This window comes from Coturnix japonica, chromosome 1, assembly GCF_054131305.1.
Source record: "Coturnix japonica strain WE chromosome 1, WE-NBRP24, whole genome shotgun sequence".
NCBI lineage: Eukaryota > Metazoa > Chordata > Aves > Galliformes > Phasianidae > Coturnix > Coturnix japonica.
Window position 1 is genome coordinate 120,846,378 of NC_140663.1, and position 16,543 is coordinate 120,862,920.

A 16,543-nucleotide genomic window follows, 5' to 3' on the forward strand; every position below is an offset into this window, starting at 1 on the left:
CAAAAGATGAAGGAAAACACCTTTTGTCACATAGGCAATATTCCATACTTGGTCTGTCCAGAAGCTTTCACATCTTCAAGATTCATAGCAGATATTTTAGTTTTGGCAGTCACCTACAGCAGAACTGTGCTCCTCTGACATCCCTATCATCTAAATTTTGTCAAGTTTAAATTGATATGATCAGCAAAGACTGCTAAGGTTTGGCAGCTAAATTCCATGAAGGCTACCCATTGCTCTGAACTTGTTCCATTTGCACTGTCTTCTCTGGAGTTAGTGGATATTTCTGACTCATCTTTATTACATACTTTGTTGTGTTTATACTATTTGCTTTTTGTCTTTCCTATCAAGCAATTCTTTCCAATAAATCCCTTTATAACTGGTACAAAACTATGAGAAGATAGAGAACATAGAATATAAATAGCTGCAGAATCATCACAAAGAAGGAATTATTAAACCTCATAAAATTCTTATGTGATTTCTTTTTGAGCATACCCAGGTCCCTCTGGGTGGCAACTCTCCTTCTGTTGTATCAACTGTACCACTCATCTTAGTGCAAACTTGCTGACGGTACACTCAATCACGCTGTTTAAGTTGTTGAAAAAGATGTTGAAGAGCCCAATCCCAAGACCAGTTTCCACCTAGACATAGGGCAGTGGACCACCACCCTTTGGCTATGACAGTTCAAACAATTCCTTATCTACCAAACAGTCCAGTCTTCAAAACAGTGCCTTTTCAATTTAGGGATAAGGTTGTGACGTGGCACCATGACAAAGGCCTTATACAAATCCAGGTAGATTATATCAGTTGTCCTTCTTTTGTCCACTGACACTATCACTCCACCACAGAAGGCCACCAGACTGGTCAGGCATGATCTGCCTTTGGTGAAACCATGCTCGCTGTCTTAGATCACTTCTTCTTCTTTCATGTGCTTAAACACCTCTTCCAGGAGGATCCACTGCATGATCCTCCTAGCACAGAGGTGAGGCTCCCTTTCTCCCCTTCTTGAACACAGGAGTGATATTTTCCTTTTTCCAGTCATTTGGGACTTCACCTGACAGCCACTTTTTAAATATGATAGAAAGTGGCGTGGCAACCAACTCAGCCAGCTCCTACAGAACCCTGGGATGCAATTCATCTGGCCCCATTGACTTGTACACTGCAGCCTCACAAGGTGATCTTGGACTTGCTCTACTTATAGACTTGGAGGGATTTTGCTCCCCCCCATCCCTCACTAAGAAGTTCACAGACCCAAGTGGTGTGAGAAGCCTGACCAGCCTTCTCCATGTCTGAGGAGGCCAGCTCTCCCTTTTTCACTTATCAGAGAGGGAAGAGGATAAAGGGCTTTGCATCACTAGCTTGATAAAATACACCCAAACCAAATAACTCATAAATAGGTCTTACAGTAGGGTGAATGTATTTTTTCATGCATTAATGTCAGTGATCTAGGCAGTATAAACACTTAGTTTATTTAGATGCAGCTAGTGACAACCATATTAAGATCCTGAGTCTGTAGACAAACCTATATAGACAGATATTAATTTAAACTAAAAAAACCTACAGAGATCAGACAGCATCAGTCCAGGTGCAAGGGCAGAGCCTATTCATGTGGAAACATTTGCTTTCTCATTGCTTGTCGTTCTTAACACAGCAAGCTCAGCAACTGTCACAAATGCACTCACCCCATTTTTAAAAGGATATAGTCATTTTCTTTCTTTCACACGCTTTACATAAAAAGTCATATCTCAGTTCGGGCAACTAGAGCATTATCAAGATAGTAAGCAGAAAAGTTGCCTCATTTTCTCTTTTTCCTCTCTTGCAGAACACCACAATCATTATAATAAACTGTTCTGCATCTGAGCATTTTAAAAAGGGAACAAGAGGAGAAAAACAGGAAGAAATACAGACAAGCAGGTACTGCAGTTATTTGGATCAATGGGCAACAGTCAAGTTGAAGAATGCTGAAGAACTGCCAAAATAAATCACGCTGTTATTTTGTTTCTTCTAATTCAGTTTATGAAGTTATTATGTACAAAGGCATAGACTACAAGAACATTAAAGCTGTATAGTCAAACACACTTAAGTAAACACTCAAATTAGGGCTGCCTTTGCAGCTTTATTGTGGTCCTTTTGTTCATATGCATTATGATAGAACAGTTTAACTTCATAAGGAAAGCCCTGCTAATCCAGAAGATGCTATTATCAGTACAAAGAAGAGTATTATGCCTTTGCGGAAGAATTTATGCAGACTAAGTCCAGCAGATTTATGTTGCTGTCAGATGTTCAAACCCAGTTCAGGCAGAGAAAACTCTCAGCTTCTAATCTTCACCATCACAACCACAACATACCAAGAGCTCAGGAGACTGATCATCCAACTGCACAAATTGTTCCTCAATAGGTAGTCCAGAAAAGGGTGCCCAACCCCAGCCTCCAACCAGTCAAAGTAAAAGCAATTACACTACATAAACTACACTGGAGCTACACAAAATCACTGATGAGATGTGATAATTCAGCCTGAACTTTATATCAACTTAGTAAAAAATACCACCAGTCATCAAGTAAATATTCTAAAGCCAGGGACTAATGCAGAAGATGACAATTGCTGATAGCCACAACTCTGATCCTGACAAACCAGTCACTCAGTTCAACATTGAAGCTTGCTAGACTTCATGGATTCCCAACCTTTCAATATTATAAACTTGCTAGCGAATCACTGAATCATAAAATCAGCAAGGTTGGAAAAGACCTCCAAGATAATCTAGTCCAACTGTCCACCTATCACCACCATTTCACCACTAAACCATGTCCCTCAGTACAACATCTAAATGTTTCTTGAACACCTACAGAGATGGTGACTCAACAACCTCCTTGGGCAGCCTGTTCTAGTGCTTGACCACTTCAAAGAAGAAATGCTTCTTAACATCCAACCTGAACCTCCCCTGGCAAAACTTGAGGCCGTTCTCTCTAGTCTTATCACATTGTCATTGTTCTGTTCCAGAGCATGCTCAGAGCACCTCCATCTATCAGGGCTGAGTAGTTTCTCCCTTCCAGGGATTTGGAAACCAGCCATGCTTGGTCCTCACTGAGGTTCAATCCAAGTGGAACATATCCCAGGCCAAACATGATGGTGGAAACCATTCGTTTAACAAACAGATGTGGATTTTCTTCCATGTTGCTCAGTGCAATGGTTGTCAGAGCACTCATCCAGAATCAGCTTGAGTCCTCTGACTTTGAGAAATCAAAATCACACTCCTTTCAGCAAAATAAACTAGCTGTCAAGCTGGAGGCTGTCCACAGAAGATCATGATGGGGCTTTTCCCCAGCACAGTTAAGAAGAAAATCAAAGACTTACCAGCCCAGGCAAAGAGAGAAAGCACACACACACACAAAAAAAGGAGCTTCAGTATCTTGAAGTCTAGATAATTACTAAAGCTATTCATTGATGAATTTAAAATGAAAGTTTTAGCCTTATCTGCTAAAATTTAGCAATTTTTAAGCAGTTGTAAACAGGGGTTAACAATACAGGTTTTTAAGCAACTCTATGGTTGCTAAGCGTAAGTACAACCTACATATAGTTATTTCAGAGAAAATTGTCCTCAAATCAACATGTAGTTAAAACTGTTCATAAATAAAATAAACTGATCATGGAAACAATGGTAAATATTAAAAGAAACATAAATGATACGACCTGCAGAATCTGGTTGATGAGATTCAGATAAAATTCTTTGAACTTGTCTCAGCGTACTCCTAGCTTCCTCCAACTCTTTCCAGATCAAAAATACATCTTCACGAACACCAGCTACTGCAAAAGGAATAACAGATAGAACTTGACATTTTGTACCAATTTCTGCTTTTGATAACTTCTGTGTTATCATGAAATCATCGAGGTATTACTTCATCACCTTGTTCACAGGGTTCCAATGAAGTGACAAGTGCTGTTCTTAGAAGGAATTCAATAATGGGCTCAAAGCTATTGGAACATGAAAGGAGTTTAGCCTGCTAGAATGAACCTACAGAGCTGGCCTCAGACTGTTCCCACAATGGGAGGAAATCCCTTTTAACACTCCCAAATAATAAGAAAATTCCACAAAGAAATTCACATGTTGTTCTCTGGACTTCGTTGCAATACCAAGATCCAAATATTAGATCTAACTCTGAAAATCTAAAGAGAAGACGTTTCCAACACCTTCAATCTCCTACAGTATATAAATTCCCTTAAAATTTGATCTCCTTTTCCCATAGGATCATGCAATATAATTTTGGTAAGATATGTTGATATTCATCTTAACAAATCTCAACAGATAGTCATAATTAAATGCTAAAAAACAAACAAACAACAAGGCTGGAGCTGACACAAGATTTTCTTAATCCCAGTAGACTTGCTTCCCCTGATTAAATGGTTAAAATGTGTATTTATTTAGTAGAGTACAATTATTGAAACTGAGACACCATGTACACCCACATAACATACTACTAAAAATGTGTCAAGACTGAGTTTAAATTTCAACCTAGGACTATATAGAAAAAAACTGTGTGGTGTATTACAGTAAAAAAAATACATAAAAGGAACTGAATCATGAGCTACCCTAACCACAAATGCAGACTACAAGCCATTGCAGAGCATAGCCTACTACTGAAGTGCACATGAAGATGCTGAAGAAGGCAAACTTTATCTTAGCATCTAGTGGTTCGGTTAATATCTCTCGGTAGTCCCCTCTGTAAAAGATAAGACATGCAAACTCGTGTGTTAAAGCAGGCTAGCAGTAAACAAACAAACCTGATCATTTTGTTCTTTGATAAACTTCCCTGAAATAATAATTAGAATGTTCTACTAAATAAGAACTCAATTTTAATTGTGAAACGCTTTTAATTTCCAAGAAATATTTTGAAATGTGTTGTTGTACACTGCCATCTCCTGGGACCTTCCTGTATTTCAAAAAAAAACCTGTTTCTGTTGCAACAAAGATTGGCATCTCCTGCATCACAAAAGCCATGAGAAAAGTAGATCATTCCACAACATAAAAGGCAAAAAATAAATATCAAAGTCTGTTATTAATTTACAAGTAGTTAATTTTATGGAGGTTTTTAACATTATGTTTGAAAATACTGAAATCAAGAAGAAATTTTCAACTATGTTTAGAATAATATTGGTGATTTTATTGTGTTTCTTCATTTTCTCTTAAGCTCATGCTATGGACTACTCATATTTACAGGACTATTGGCACTGTCTCTGATATGTGTATTACACAAGAAAGTATCTTATTCCTTATTAATCCCATGGCCAGTAAAGTAAAACTACATGCACTTTCAAAGCAAATATGTATAATGGAGCATATTGTACAGGACAAATGCAGGCATTAACAGCTGCACACTGCAAAGTTGTCTAGAAAACCCTTTATCTGGCAACACCTTTTTGTGGGGTCAGCTGAAAGAGCAGGATGTAAGCAGTGGCAAGCAAAGTTACTTTCTCTACAAGGGAAGCTCACCTCCACCTCCATCTTTGTTCCCATCTCTATCTGCACCTTTTCCTCCACATCTCAGAAGAAGTGGGAGAAAAAAGCCATGCCTTTTCAGACAGCCCCAAACCCAACACACAAACACACACACAGCAGGTCACACCCTCCAGCTGTGCCTTTCACCCCACAGCCTGTCCCTGAAAGAAGAAAGAACAAACCTCTCTTCGAACATTATGTTCCCTGCACTCACACCTCACTGCTGTGCTACTGTGGGGGCCACCAACTGAAAAGCAGCCAGAAGCCACCACTGTGGAGGGGCAGTCTCCAGATGTTCCAGGCCTCTTGGCACACCTTTAGATGCCCGCATTGCATGAAAGACCTCTTAAATCATCATGTTATCCCCAGAGAGGAAGGGCCCACCACCTGGCTATGCTGGCTAGAGGTTTAACAGCCAGCAGGTTCCAATTCAAAAGCCACAAAGCAGCGATGGCAGCAGGGTGACCCAGGGGACATGCATGAAGGAAGCAGCCTTAACACTCTTCTGCCTTCCCCAACCTGCAAGAAAGATCAACTAGCTTAGCTGGCTCCCACTGTCACTGCTGACGTGAAGCATGGCCTGCTGTGCTGCAGGACACCCTGCCCCAGAGAGCGGAGGCCATGGAAACAAGGAAGAAGATGGGGACAGGAGGCAGGAGAGCCTGAGATAAAGGGCAGGAGCACTGTGCTGACTTGTGTGAGCTGAAGCAAAACGGTGCATCCAAGTGGAAAGCCATGGGCACTTACACACATACACAGACACTCAGAACCGTCCTCATTTCCATTTCCCAGTTATTTGATACCATCAGGTGATTAGACTAAAGCAAGAAGCTTTTCCACACCTACCTCCCCAGCAGACAAACTTTTCCGGTTTGATGAGTCACTGTAACCCATTTCATTTCATATTCAAGGTACAAAACCTGCTTAGAAAAAAAAGCCCATGCGAAAAGAAGCCTGTGAAACTGACAGGGCCTTTGAAATGTCAAGGAAATACCAGCACAGATGCAAATCATGAAAAAAAATAAGTCTTTCTTATTTCTCTGATGATCTGACTGAGGTGTGGAAGCAAAATCCAGATGTAATGGAGTGAGATATATTGTAAACTTTGCCTGCCTGCAAGGCAGGAACAATTTTTTCACTGCTGGTCCCTTCCTCAGCCTCTACGTGGCAGCAGAAGACAGCAGTGTTCTTCCAAGAACCGGATGTCAAAATGCACTTTTGGAGGGGGAAGCCTGCAGAGGAACACAGAAGGGCAGCTGCCTGAGCGCCTACAAAGTCAGACAGCAGGCACCCTGTCCCCATCTTGCCCTCCTTCCCCTGGGCAAACGGACAAAGCAAATGAACTTTGTATCCTGTGTGGTATTGCAGAGCAGCTATCTGCATCACTCTTTACACATTAGCAAAGAGAGTTGCCAGGCCAAGGTTAGGTTGCTAAGACTGGACAAAGCACAAGTGAGGAAAACGCAGAGGCAATGATCTTTGCTTCGGCTCATAGGCAAAGCAGCTACTATACAGTCATTATCCTGGCTTTCTGAAACCTCAAAGCTGATCAAGCACGTTAGTCTACACAGTCTGGAATGGTATGCTATTCCAAGAGTCTAGCCACACCAAAATACATCTCTTTTTGGATATGTCTAATAACTCAAATCCTGACTTCAGTCTACTGACATTTTCTTTACACATACAGTTAATCTACTTCACCACACAGAGAAATACTGACCAGAGATGTACTATTGTTTGCACTTTGGGAGCCATTATACAGTTCAGGATCTAGATCAAAACACCACTGCTTTTCAAGCCCTCTTTAGCACCTATCTCCTCTCAGTCCAACCCTGTAACACAACTGCGGTCCTTCTCAAGGAGAACCTTCTTCACCACAGCTTCCACCATCTCTCTTGTACTCTAGGACTTCAAGCTCCAACTTAAATACCATCTCCCTTCCACTTATAATTCCAGCTACGCAACAACATTGCTTAATTCTGCAGCAAATGAAGAAGCTACACGAAGAAGAACGTAGGCAGAAGTGATAATAGGAAAATCACTGCTGAATAACATTGGTCCAAATTAGGCTTTATGTAAGAGTATTTCTTCTGCATTAAGTAGGACTGAGTCCGCCACTATAAGCACCTTAATTATTTACTGGCTTGTACCTGATTTGATCTCAAGCACTCATTCAATGAGATCAAAAATACGTATGTCCTATTTGGCAGTTTCTCACGCTTCCTTTCTAAATGACTGCTCAAGATGCAAAACAGGGGAGAATTCAACTCTTATCTGAGATTTTAAATAGTTCTCTTCCGACTTGCTTTGTTTAAGTAGATGAAAAAGAGTGAGCATGAAGATTACCTGTATTTGCAAAACAGTGTTATTCAGTGGATACCCAGAAAACAATCAGATTTCCTTAAAACGTTGTTGCCTTTTTTGTTTTTCCAGCCCATAAAACGTAATGATGAGTTTCAGTTTCCAGCTGTTGCATTTGCGGTGCAAAAAGAAACGGAATCAGAATATTCCTGTGCCACCCTTTGTTTTCCAAGAAACATCACATTTGGAAGATTAGATCTCTAGTTCATTTTCTATTCATTTCCTTGTACAGTTTATGCCACACACCCAAGAACCAGTTTCAGAACACACCAGTGAGTAATCAACAATTTTATTATTATCATCTTCTGCACCCTTGAAGGAGTCTCTGAAATGCGAGACATCAGGCACGGGCCTAAATAATGTCTCCTGTACATTTTCTTTTCTGAAAAGATTTCAGATTCTGCATATGATCCAAAGGCTCTGATTGGCTGCCAGTGATGTCACAAGTGTGGTTATAATACCCAGTAAATGCAGAAAGCTAATTGTGTTCCTTTTTAATGTGTAAATTCTACTCCATAATAGCAATAAGACAAAACAGACAATGCACTTCAAGGAGATTACTGCCCTTTAGAGCGATTAAAGCTATTCAGCTTTCAACTTCAGAAACAGTGATGAGGAAGTAATTCCAGTCATACAGGAGCTCTAGGCCCATCTATTGAAACAGGCTGGTGCCTGGGGGAAGAGGAAGCCAGCTTCCCCCACACACTCAAATGGGGTCTGAAAAAGAAGCACTTGGAGCAGACTGAAGGAGATTATTACAGCACTCTGAATTAGTATGAAGTGAGAGGAAGGGCTCTGAAGTACACTCTGCTTTTGGCTCCTAAACACTTTTGCTCCCTTACTTCTGCCCCTCGACTCCCCCATTATGTTTCTTTCATACTGAATAACCACGGTCATGCTGCAGGACAGGTTAGTACACAAGGAACTGCAACCCAGAAAATATGGGACAGTTAGTACAAGATTTAAAAACGACGAGTCACTAAGTTCACCTTATGTCATAGGTTCCCTAGCAGTAAAAAGAGGCTAACAGTAACTTAACACTAACACCCCTCAGTATAATGGGGATGTGAGTCAGGAGATAAAAGAGGCCTTACATCTGCTGATACTTAAGAAAAAACATTTTTTTCAACTGAAAAAGCCTGCTGATAAAGATATCAGACTTGACATACACAGACTCACTTCACACTGGTCCAGTCCTACTGAATAGTAATGCTGACTTTTCCCAGTGTCAGTAGCACTGTGACTAAGAAGAACCACACTGAGAGCTTTCTGTCCAGCTCCACTCACTGTAAAATGGAGATTCTGCTTCTCCTCTGCTTCTTTCTGTTTCTTCAGCTCACATTTTTTTAATCTTTTCTCTCTCTCTTTGCTCCTTCTCTCTAGTTCTTTTTACTGTGCTCTCTGCCTGTCTTTGTGATAAATTCAAAGCTTGAGAGGAGGAAGTCAACCATATGTGGGTTTAATTCTTTGGTATTAGCCATGAACTAGGTCTCATTGATGTGGCTGTTGTGTCAGATGCCATTCGTATCTCTTTCATCTCCCTTTCTGCCATTACTTTCTACAATACCACCAGGACATTAGCTCTGCTGTGTTTATCTTTACTCCCTGAAATAAATGCTCTTGCTCCTAATTATTTTTTACTTGTCTTTCATTCTCACATGCACATCCTCTACTCTCCTCACTTCTCTCTTTTCCTTTCCCTCTCCTTCCCGCTGACAGCATTTCCACATTACAAACTTTGTTCCCACCCCACCCATGCCTACAGAAGGTTTATTTTAACACTAAGCAAATTCCTACATTACATTGCTACCTTGAAATTTCACTTAAAAACACAATTTGGTTTTAAAATTATCTACCTAGTGGCATTCTCCCTTTCCATTTTCTGGAATTCTGGGCAATTAGACCTTTCCCATCTTCTTCACATTTTAGTGCAGGTCCAGTAGCATCTCTATAGTAATTCTTCTCAACAAAAGCATGGAATCTGTAATAAAAAATGGGTTTTCACCAATCTGTAAACTATGCAAATACTTTTCTAGCTTAAATGTGAATGTCACATATGCAAGATCGTAGCAACACACAACACTGGAATTATTTCCTTATCTGTCCAAGATAATCAAATGTTCAATTACAACAATATTATGAATGTTACCAAACTTTTATATACATGTATGCACTTTCATATGTTTCTACCTGAATCTTCATTTCGGCATCACTTACTCTGAGGCACATTCCTTTTCAATCATCTGGAAATTTGTTTTTAATTAATGCTCCTAACAGCTGAGCAAGCATGTCATTCGAGATATCTGAGAGGACACTAACACCTTTTAATTAGATTATCCTTCCAGTTCAAAGCCCAACAGGAACATTTATTTCACTATCGACATACAATCAGGAAGTCAAGCAGACTTCATTTACCCTCATTCTCAAAACAGACAAGCACCCAGAGCAGGAAAAAGATGCCTTTCTAAAGCAGAACCTCACCAGAATCAGGCTTAAATCAAGAAAAACCCATGATCTTAACAATTCCCATGAGGAAGCTGACAATCTTTTAGACACTTATTGGCAAATATCCACCAGCAAGATATCTGTGGCCTCTGCACCAAAGCTATACAATTATTAGTGCAAAAAAATAGTGAAGATAATGGGAATCATATAAGGCAAAACAATTCCCTAGAGCTCCTTATCACAACTCTTTTTGCCTCTTTCTCTACCATGAAAGAAACATTTATTTTCCTATTATAAAGGAGGGAAAAACACTGCCAAATGAAAGGTGGTGACCAATAATGTATGTGGTATCGTGGAGGTACCACAGTTCATTTAAACACATATCAGAATAAACATAATTTCCCACAGTCTCGGCTTTTGGCAGACACTTCACCTCTTAAAAGCTACTTCTAAGCACAGATGGCTATGAAAGAGCTAACCAGCTGCCATCTTACCAATTGCTCTGCTGTCATTTGGGAGATTTCTACTGTTGGAGACCTTCCCACTCTTCACAAACAACAGTGAAACAACGTTACAGCAGGCATTTCACAGCTCTGTAACTGTATAGCGACTTCTGTTAAGCAGAAAACACCTTATCAGCTCCTATTGGCCTCTTGATGTTCAGCCAGAGTTAGGTAGCGTGGCTCTTTTTGTTTTCTCATTTGTTTTCCTTATTTTGATATCTGAATCAAGATTGAAGTTGTATTATCCCTTTCTGATGAAGGCTGACTCTCGCCACACAGCTGGTTCCCAGGATAAAGTAGCCAACAACCATATGGAATATATCAGTTTCCACCAACCACATTGAAAAAGCAGGGTATAGGACTGCAGTTTCACACAAGGCCTAATGGATAACACTACTTCAATTTCCTGTTGATCCAGGCACTGCCTATTTAGGACAGGCATTACCTTTCAAGTACATGTCTGCATGACACTTGATCCAAAAAGCTCTACATCCTTTGCTGGTGGCTGTAGATATTACCAAAGTACAGAGCAATATGATGAAAACTTTATGTTGCCACTCATTCTCCTAAACAATTTTCAGACTTTCAAAGAGGAGCAGATGACAGATGATTCAGGATATAACTAAGGAATGGCCCTTCTTCAAGCCAGTAAGCACATAGATGGAGAGAGAAGGTCTGTTTGAGTAGATGCTGTACTTCAGTTATAGCCCTTAGATTATTTCCTTTGCTTATCCAGACCACTTACTGAGCTGCTTTGTCTCATTTTCCTCATGAGAAAAACAGGGATAATATTCAGGTATCTTCAGATAGTATCCCTAGCAGCAAAACAGAAGTGCTGAAATCTTAAGCTTCTCCTTCTTTGTCATACCTGCCAGAGGCCAAGTGGCTCAGCTCCTTCAGAAAAACAACAGTTTCGTCTTCCCTGGCATTAAAAGATACAGTGTTGACTGGACAGGGGCAACCAGAAATCTTCTCAAGGAGTAGCTGCTTTGTGTCCGCTGGAATGTCACCCACCACAAAGTAATAAACAGCTTCAATCTGTCATAAAATAAAAACAAAACAAAATAAGGAATTGGGAAGTCTGTTTTACATAGATAGTTGGCATTCATTCAAAGCCTTGTGCCGTGCTGAGCACCAGTATGAAACTTAGGTAGAATCAATACATTGCGTGAGTTACCAAATCTGCAGATTTTCAGTTCTCCTTCTAATTTTTGCTAACAGTTCAGATGAAGTCAACAAAAAATTCCTAAAGTGAGAAGAGAACTTGGCCCACAGCTCTCAAGCCTGATTCTGCCCAGAACAAGCCCCTTCCCACAGAAGTTAACTGAAACCAGAGAAAGGTGTGAAGAAGGACAACTGTGTTAATAGCCAAGAAAAGGGCACAATCCTGATGCCTTTCCAGGGCTAAAAAGCAACATGTACATTAATACCAGACACGCTTTCATTGGCAACATATATTTTGAGAAGGAAAGATGCATCATTCATTGAATGCTACCACAGGTATTTGCAGATAGTTCGAATCTTTTATACTTCTGAGGCAGAGGGAACTTGACAGGTTTGTTATGAACACACACACTCATGTTATGAAAACATTATTGCAAGAAGACAGAGAAGTTGAAGAAATGCCCTTTGCTTTTTGTTTGCATATTACGTTATGATGGATTTAATACTGCCTGCACATAACCATGTAAAATGAATAACTAGTAAATATGCTCCTTGGATTTTCACCAACATTAACAACAAAAGTAACCAACATTTAACCCACAACGATGTTCAAGACAGGAAGAATAGTGTATTGACTCTATGGCATACCCACAGTACATATCTATTGATACATAGAGACCAGTAGCTGTTTAACAAGAAATCTGCATTCAGATATGGTGAGGAGTATTCTGGCTACTGGTCAGATCTGGAAAGACATTTCCTCGAAGCAGGAACCTCACAAATTAACACAGCAGCACCTGGGTTTTCTCAGGGCTCATACAGGGGGCTGGGCATCCCATGTGGAAGTCAGGGCCTATATTAAGGGACCGTGCTTGCTTGGGAGCAAGTAGCTCTGTTGTCAGCCAGGTATCCTGGCATCACTGAAAGACAAATGCTAAAGTTAAAGAATGAACATCTTTCATTAAAGCGTAAAGTTAACACAGCATTTATCAGCTTTATAAACAGGTGCACAGAATCTAAATAAATCAAGACTTGCACACATCTGTGCTTTGGTTCAGTTCTGGAAGGTTCCCTCTGTATTTCAGCCAGCTAAATAGTTGTCAGAGCATGCATGCAGCTCTTCCAGCTGAAACCCAGGCCTTGGACAACACCCTTGTCCTGGGGTTCCTTTTGCTGAAGAGGCTCCTGACCTGGGGGAACACATGAGGATTGCACAACCACTTTTCTTTGAGTTCCTTCAGATTCACATCTTCTCCCCTTCCCTCCTAAGGTTGCCAATAATTCATAAACTCTGTATTTAATAAGGGTATTAATTTTCACACTTCCTTCAAGTGCCTGCTTCTGCAGTCTCTAAAATGCTGAAGTTCCTTGGGAATAGCTGATGCAGAACCAGCTCCTCAAGAAAATAAACAAAATTTCTAATTCACTCTACTTAAACATAAACACAGCAATATCATACCATGAAGGAAGCGTTCCTTGCAGAACAGAGGGGAAAGGTTCAGACCTTTCCATTTATTCCTCCATATTTTGAAAACAATAATTTATGCAGCAATCCATACACAACAGAGAGATCCTCACAACCTTTACATGGGAGGGAATGTACATTAGAAGGGGTGACCCACATTTTGCAGAGTGGCACCTGTGTAGAACTGAAAGTTAGACACCATGGATGCATCTGCAGCAAGAAGAGCCCAAAGGACTGAGGCCTTACAGCACGGCGATCTTGAGCCTGGCACTGACAGGTCATGAGAAAAGGAAATCTAGGGACTTGCCACACGTGGAAGAAAAACTCAACTTAATGGAATGACAGGAAGAGCCAAGTCTAGGGAAAAAGGAGCTATTGTTTTGGAGCAATTTCTGTTGACGGAAGCAGTTCTGAGAAATGAGTCATTTATGACCGTTCAGTGAGTACGCAGGTCTTGCCTAGGACTGAAAGGGGTCTCCTCCAGCCAGCAGTACAGCCTGCGCTCAAACTGAACTGTCAGTTATAAATGATAATGGCTGTATTTAGGAGTAATTAAAGTCTGTCTTACACGGATCACCTGCCTAAACAGGCTCCCCCAGATTACCCATTAGCCCACCAATGTCTAGAAAAAATAACAGATGCCTCACTGTTGGAAGAATTTTAATTTCTGTGTGTCTGTGTTCAGACTCAGGTCCAACAAGCCTTTTCTTCATCCAGACAGTAGTGAAATCCAAATATCATCTTTTTGTTTCTTAGCAGAAAATTTGTAATACACTGCAAACTGAAAATTCTAGCGTAATTTATGAAGGGGACATTGTAAAAAGCAGTCATAAAGAATGTCACTGTTGCACAATTTTCTCCTCACTCAGTTCCCCTCTAATATCACTTTCAAAACATGGAAGGTTCATCCAGCTGAGAATTCATCTGAACTGGGAGCAATAAGGAAACTCAAGCAAAATCCACCTTCTCTTTCACAAAGCATCTCACAACGAAATTTACAAGGGAGTTAGGATTGGATCTGTGCACAGGCATGGACTCTAATGGCAGCAAAAACTAATGATCCTAACCCACATGATTTTCCATTGAATCTGGGTGCCAGGAACTGAATTTATATTAGAAGCCAATTTCATAAAATCTTTCTTCAACAGTACAATTTTTAACTGACTAGCTCATGTGATGGCACATATCTTTTATGTTTTGTCACTTCTGCTCTAAATGAATAATGCAGTACGGTACTCTGAAAAATAGTCAGAATTCAATTGTAACAATAGCTGCATACGCTTTGTCTTTTTGCCCTGAAATAAATTATAGCTGTAACCTGGGTGATGAAAAAAACTATTTCAAGACTCCTGCTGACAACAAATGCATAAAGAAATCTCTGTACTTAATATTTTGGATTTTAAGTACAATTATTTTTTTCAAAAGCATTTTGGATACATGACAAAATGAAAATGCTTTCCTTGTCTTCAATAATGTTGATACTAGGAATATTTTCAAGAACTTGAAGCCCTGAAAAACACAGATGGCAAAGAAAGTGGAAGTCAGGGTATTTTTCCTCTAATGACTGTATATTTTTCTGTATGCTCCAGAAAAGAAAACACAAGATTTGACCTTCATGATACAGTAAATTTACAGAGGAAAGCCATCAGTAAAAGTAGCACACAGTTACTGTTGGGGAAAAGAAAAAAACAAAAAAAAAGCACAAAAAGACCACAGAAAAAGCCTTCCAAATCCTCCCATTAATATTTACTTTCACATTTCACTGGGGCAAATCACAGTAGCCAGTTTGGCACCGAATACTCTTGGATTTATTCGAGGCTTCTGAAAAGATGTATGAGCTTACCATCCCATCACTCATGGCTTCCACCAGGGCTCCAGCAGAGGTGGTACTGCTGGCAGCTGTTGTGTGGTCCAGCTTCCAGAGCCACTTAACAGCAGATTTTATAGTATATTCAGACACAGGAGCAGATTTCTCTTGCCACTTCATAAGATCCTCAGCAGCCCTGCAAGTGACATTAACTATAAATCAAAAGTAGTGAGAAAAGTACTGACAAAGCAAAATGTCAGAGCTCTTCTACTCTCAGTATTCTTATGGATTGTTAAGTAATAATAACAATAAACCACATATATTATATCTACACTTGCAATAAAAGTAGAGTTAAGATGCAACTCTTAGAAAAATAACTATTTTTTAAGCCAGTTGTTGAAAACACATCCAAGAGGGCTACAGAACTTTACAGATTCTGATTCATGTTTGTCCTTTTGGTTATTCATCATACATTTATAATAAAAGCACACACACATACATATATATATAAATAGGTGTACAAAAGCAATCTGGCTTCTCTTTCCCAGACTTGGCCCTCATATCAGATCATTTTAACCTACTTCTGTTTTGTTTTTTTTTTTTAAAGAGCTGATCTTCATTTGCCCATCAAAGTAAGATTCATGAAGCAAGCTTTTCAGTATTTAATTGGTCAAATGCCCTTTGTCTTTGGCATTACAGAGGTACAAAGCATATTTGCACATATACCTCTGTATGCACATATGAAGAGACAAAAGTATAAAAAAATAACAGATTCCAGTAAAATAACTGGTTCCAAGATCTGTGACATTCTGCCAAGCACCACTCTGAATATCTCCTTGTAAACCTAAAGAGAAGTACATCTTCTCTACAATTCTGTGATTCTGTGATTCTCAGATTCTTTCAAAGCAGTAATTTGTAAGCTATTCGTCCTTTGTCTCCCTCCTGCAACAAACAGGAAAATCAAATAACACATCTACTGTGCCTCAATTTTAACTTAGCTTAGCACATCATCATTGAAGAAATTATTTCATGTGCTTCTTGAAATCTAGGGAAATCATCTCCTATTATTTAAGTCGAGTGTACCTTAAGGTAGAGAATTAATATAGGGAAACACAATCAGATCTATAGGGTAAAGCATGCATAAAACATTAAGAATCATAGTGTGGTTGAAAGTAATCTTTATGGAACCTATTCCATATTTGTATGGCCCAATTTGTGCATCATTTTTTCATAGTCTCAAAATTCCATTCACATACATAAACCCAGGCTTATGACTTCAAACACTTACATAAAAATGAGAGTTTGTGCA

General features: G+C 39.7%; 1 protein-coding gene across 1 annotated transcript in view; it reads right to left on the minus strand.

The window, feature by feature from the left end:
* Positions 1-16,543, minus strand: part of VWA3B (von Willebrand factor A domain containing 3B) — a 58,544-nt gene that overhangs the window by 32,963 nt on the left and 9,038 nt on the right. The window contains 4 exon segments of the mRNA XM_032441591.2: positions 3,686-3,799; positions 9,707-9,831; positions 11,667-11,836; positions 15,271-15,430. Coding sequence (XP_032297482.2) covers positions 3,686-3,799; positions 9,707-9,831; positions 11,667-11,836; positions 15,271-15,430 — 569 coding nt within the window.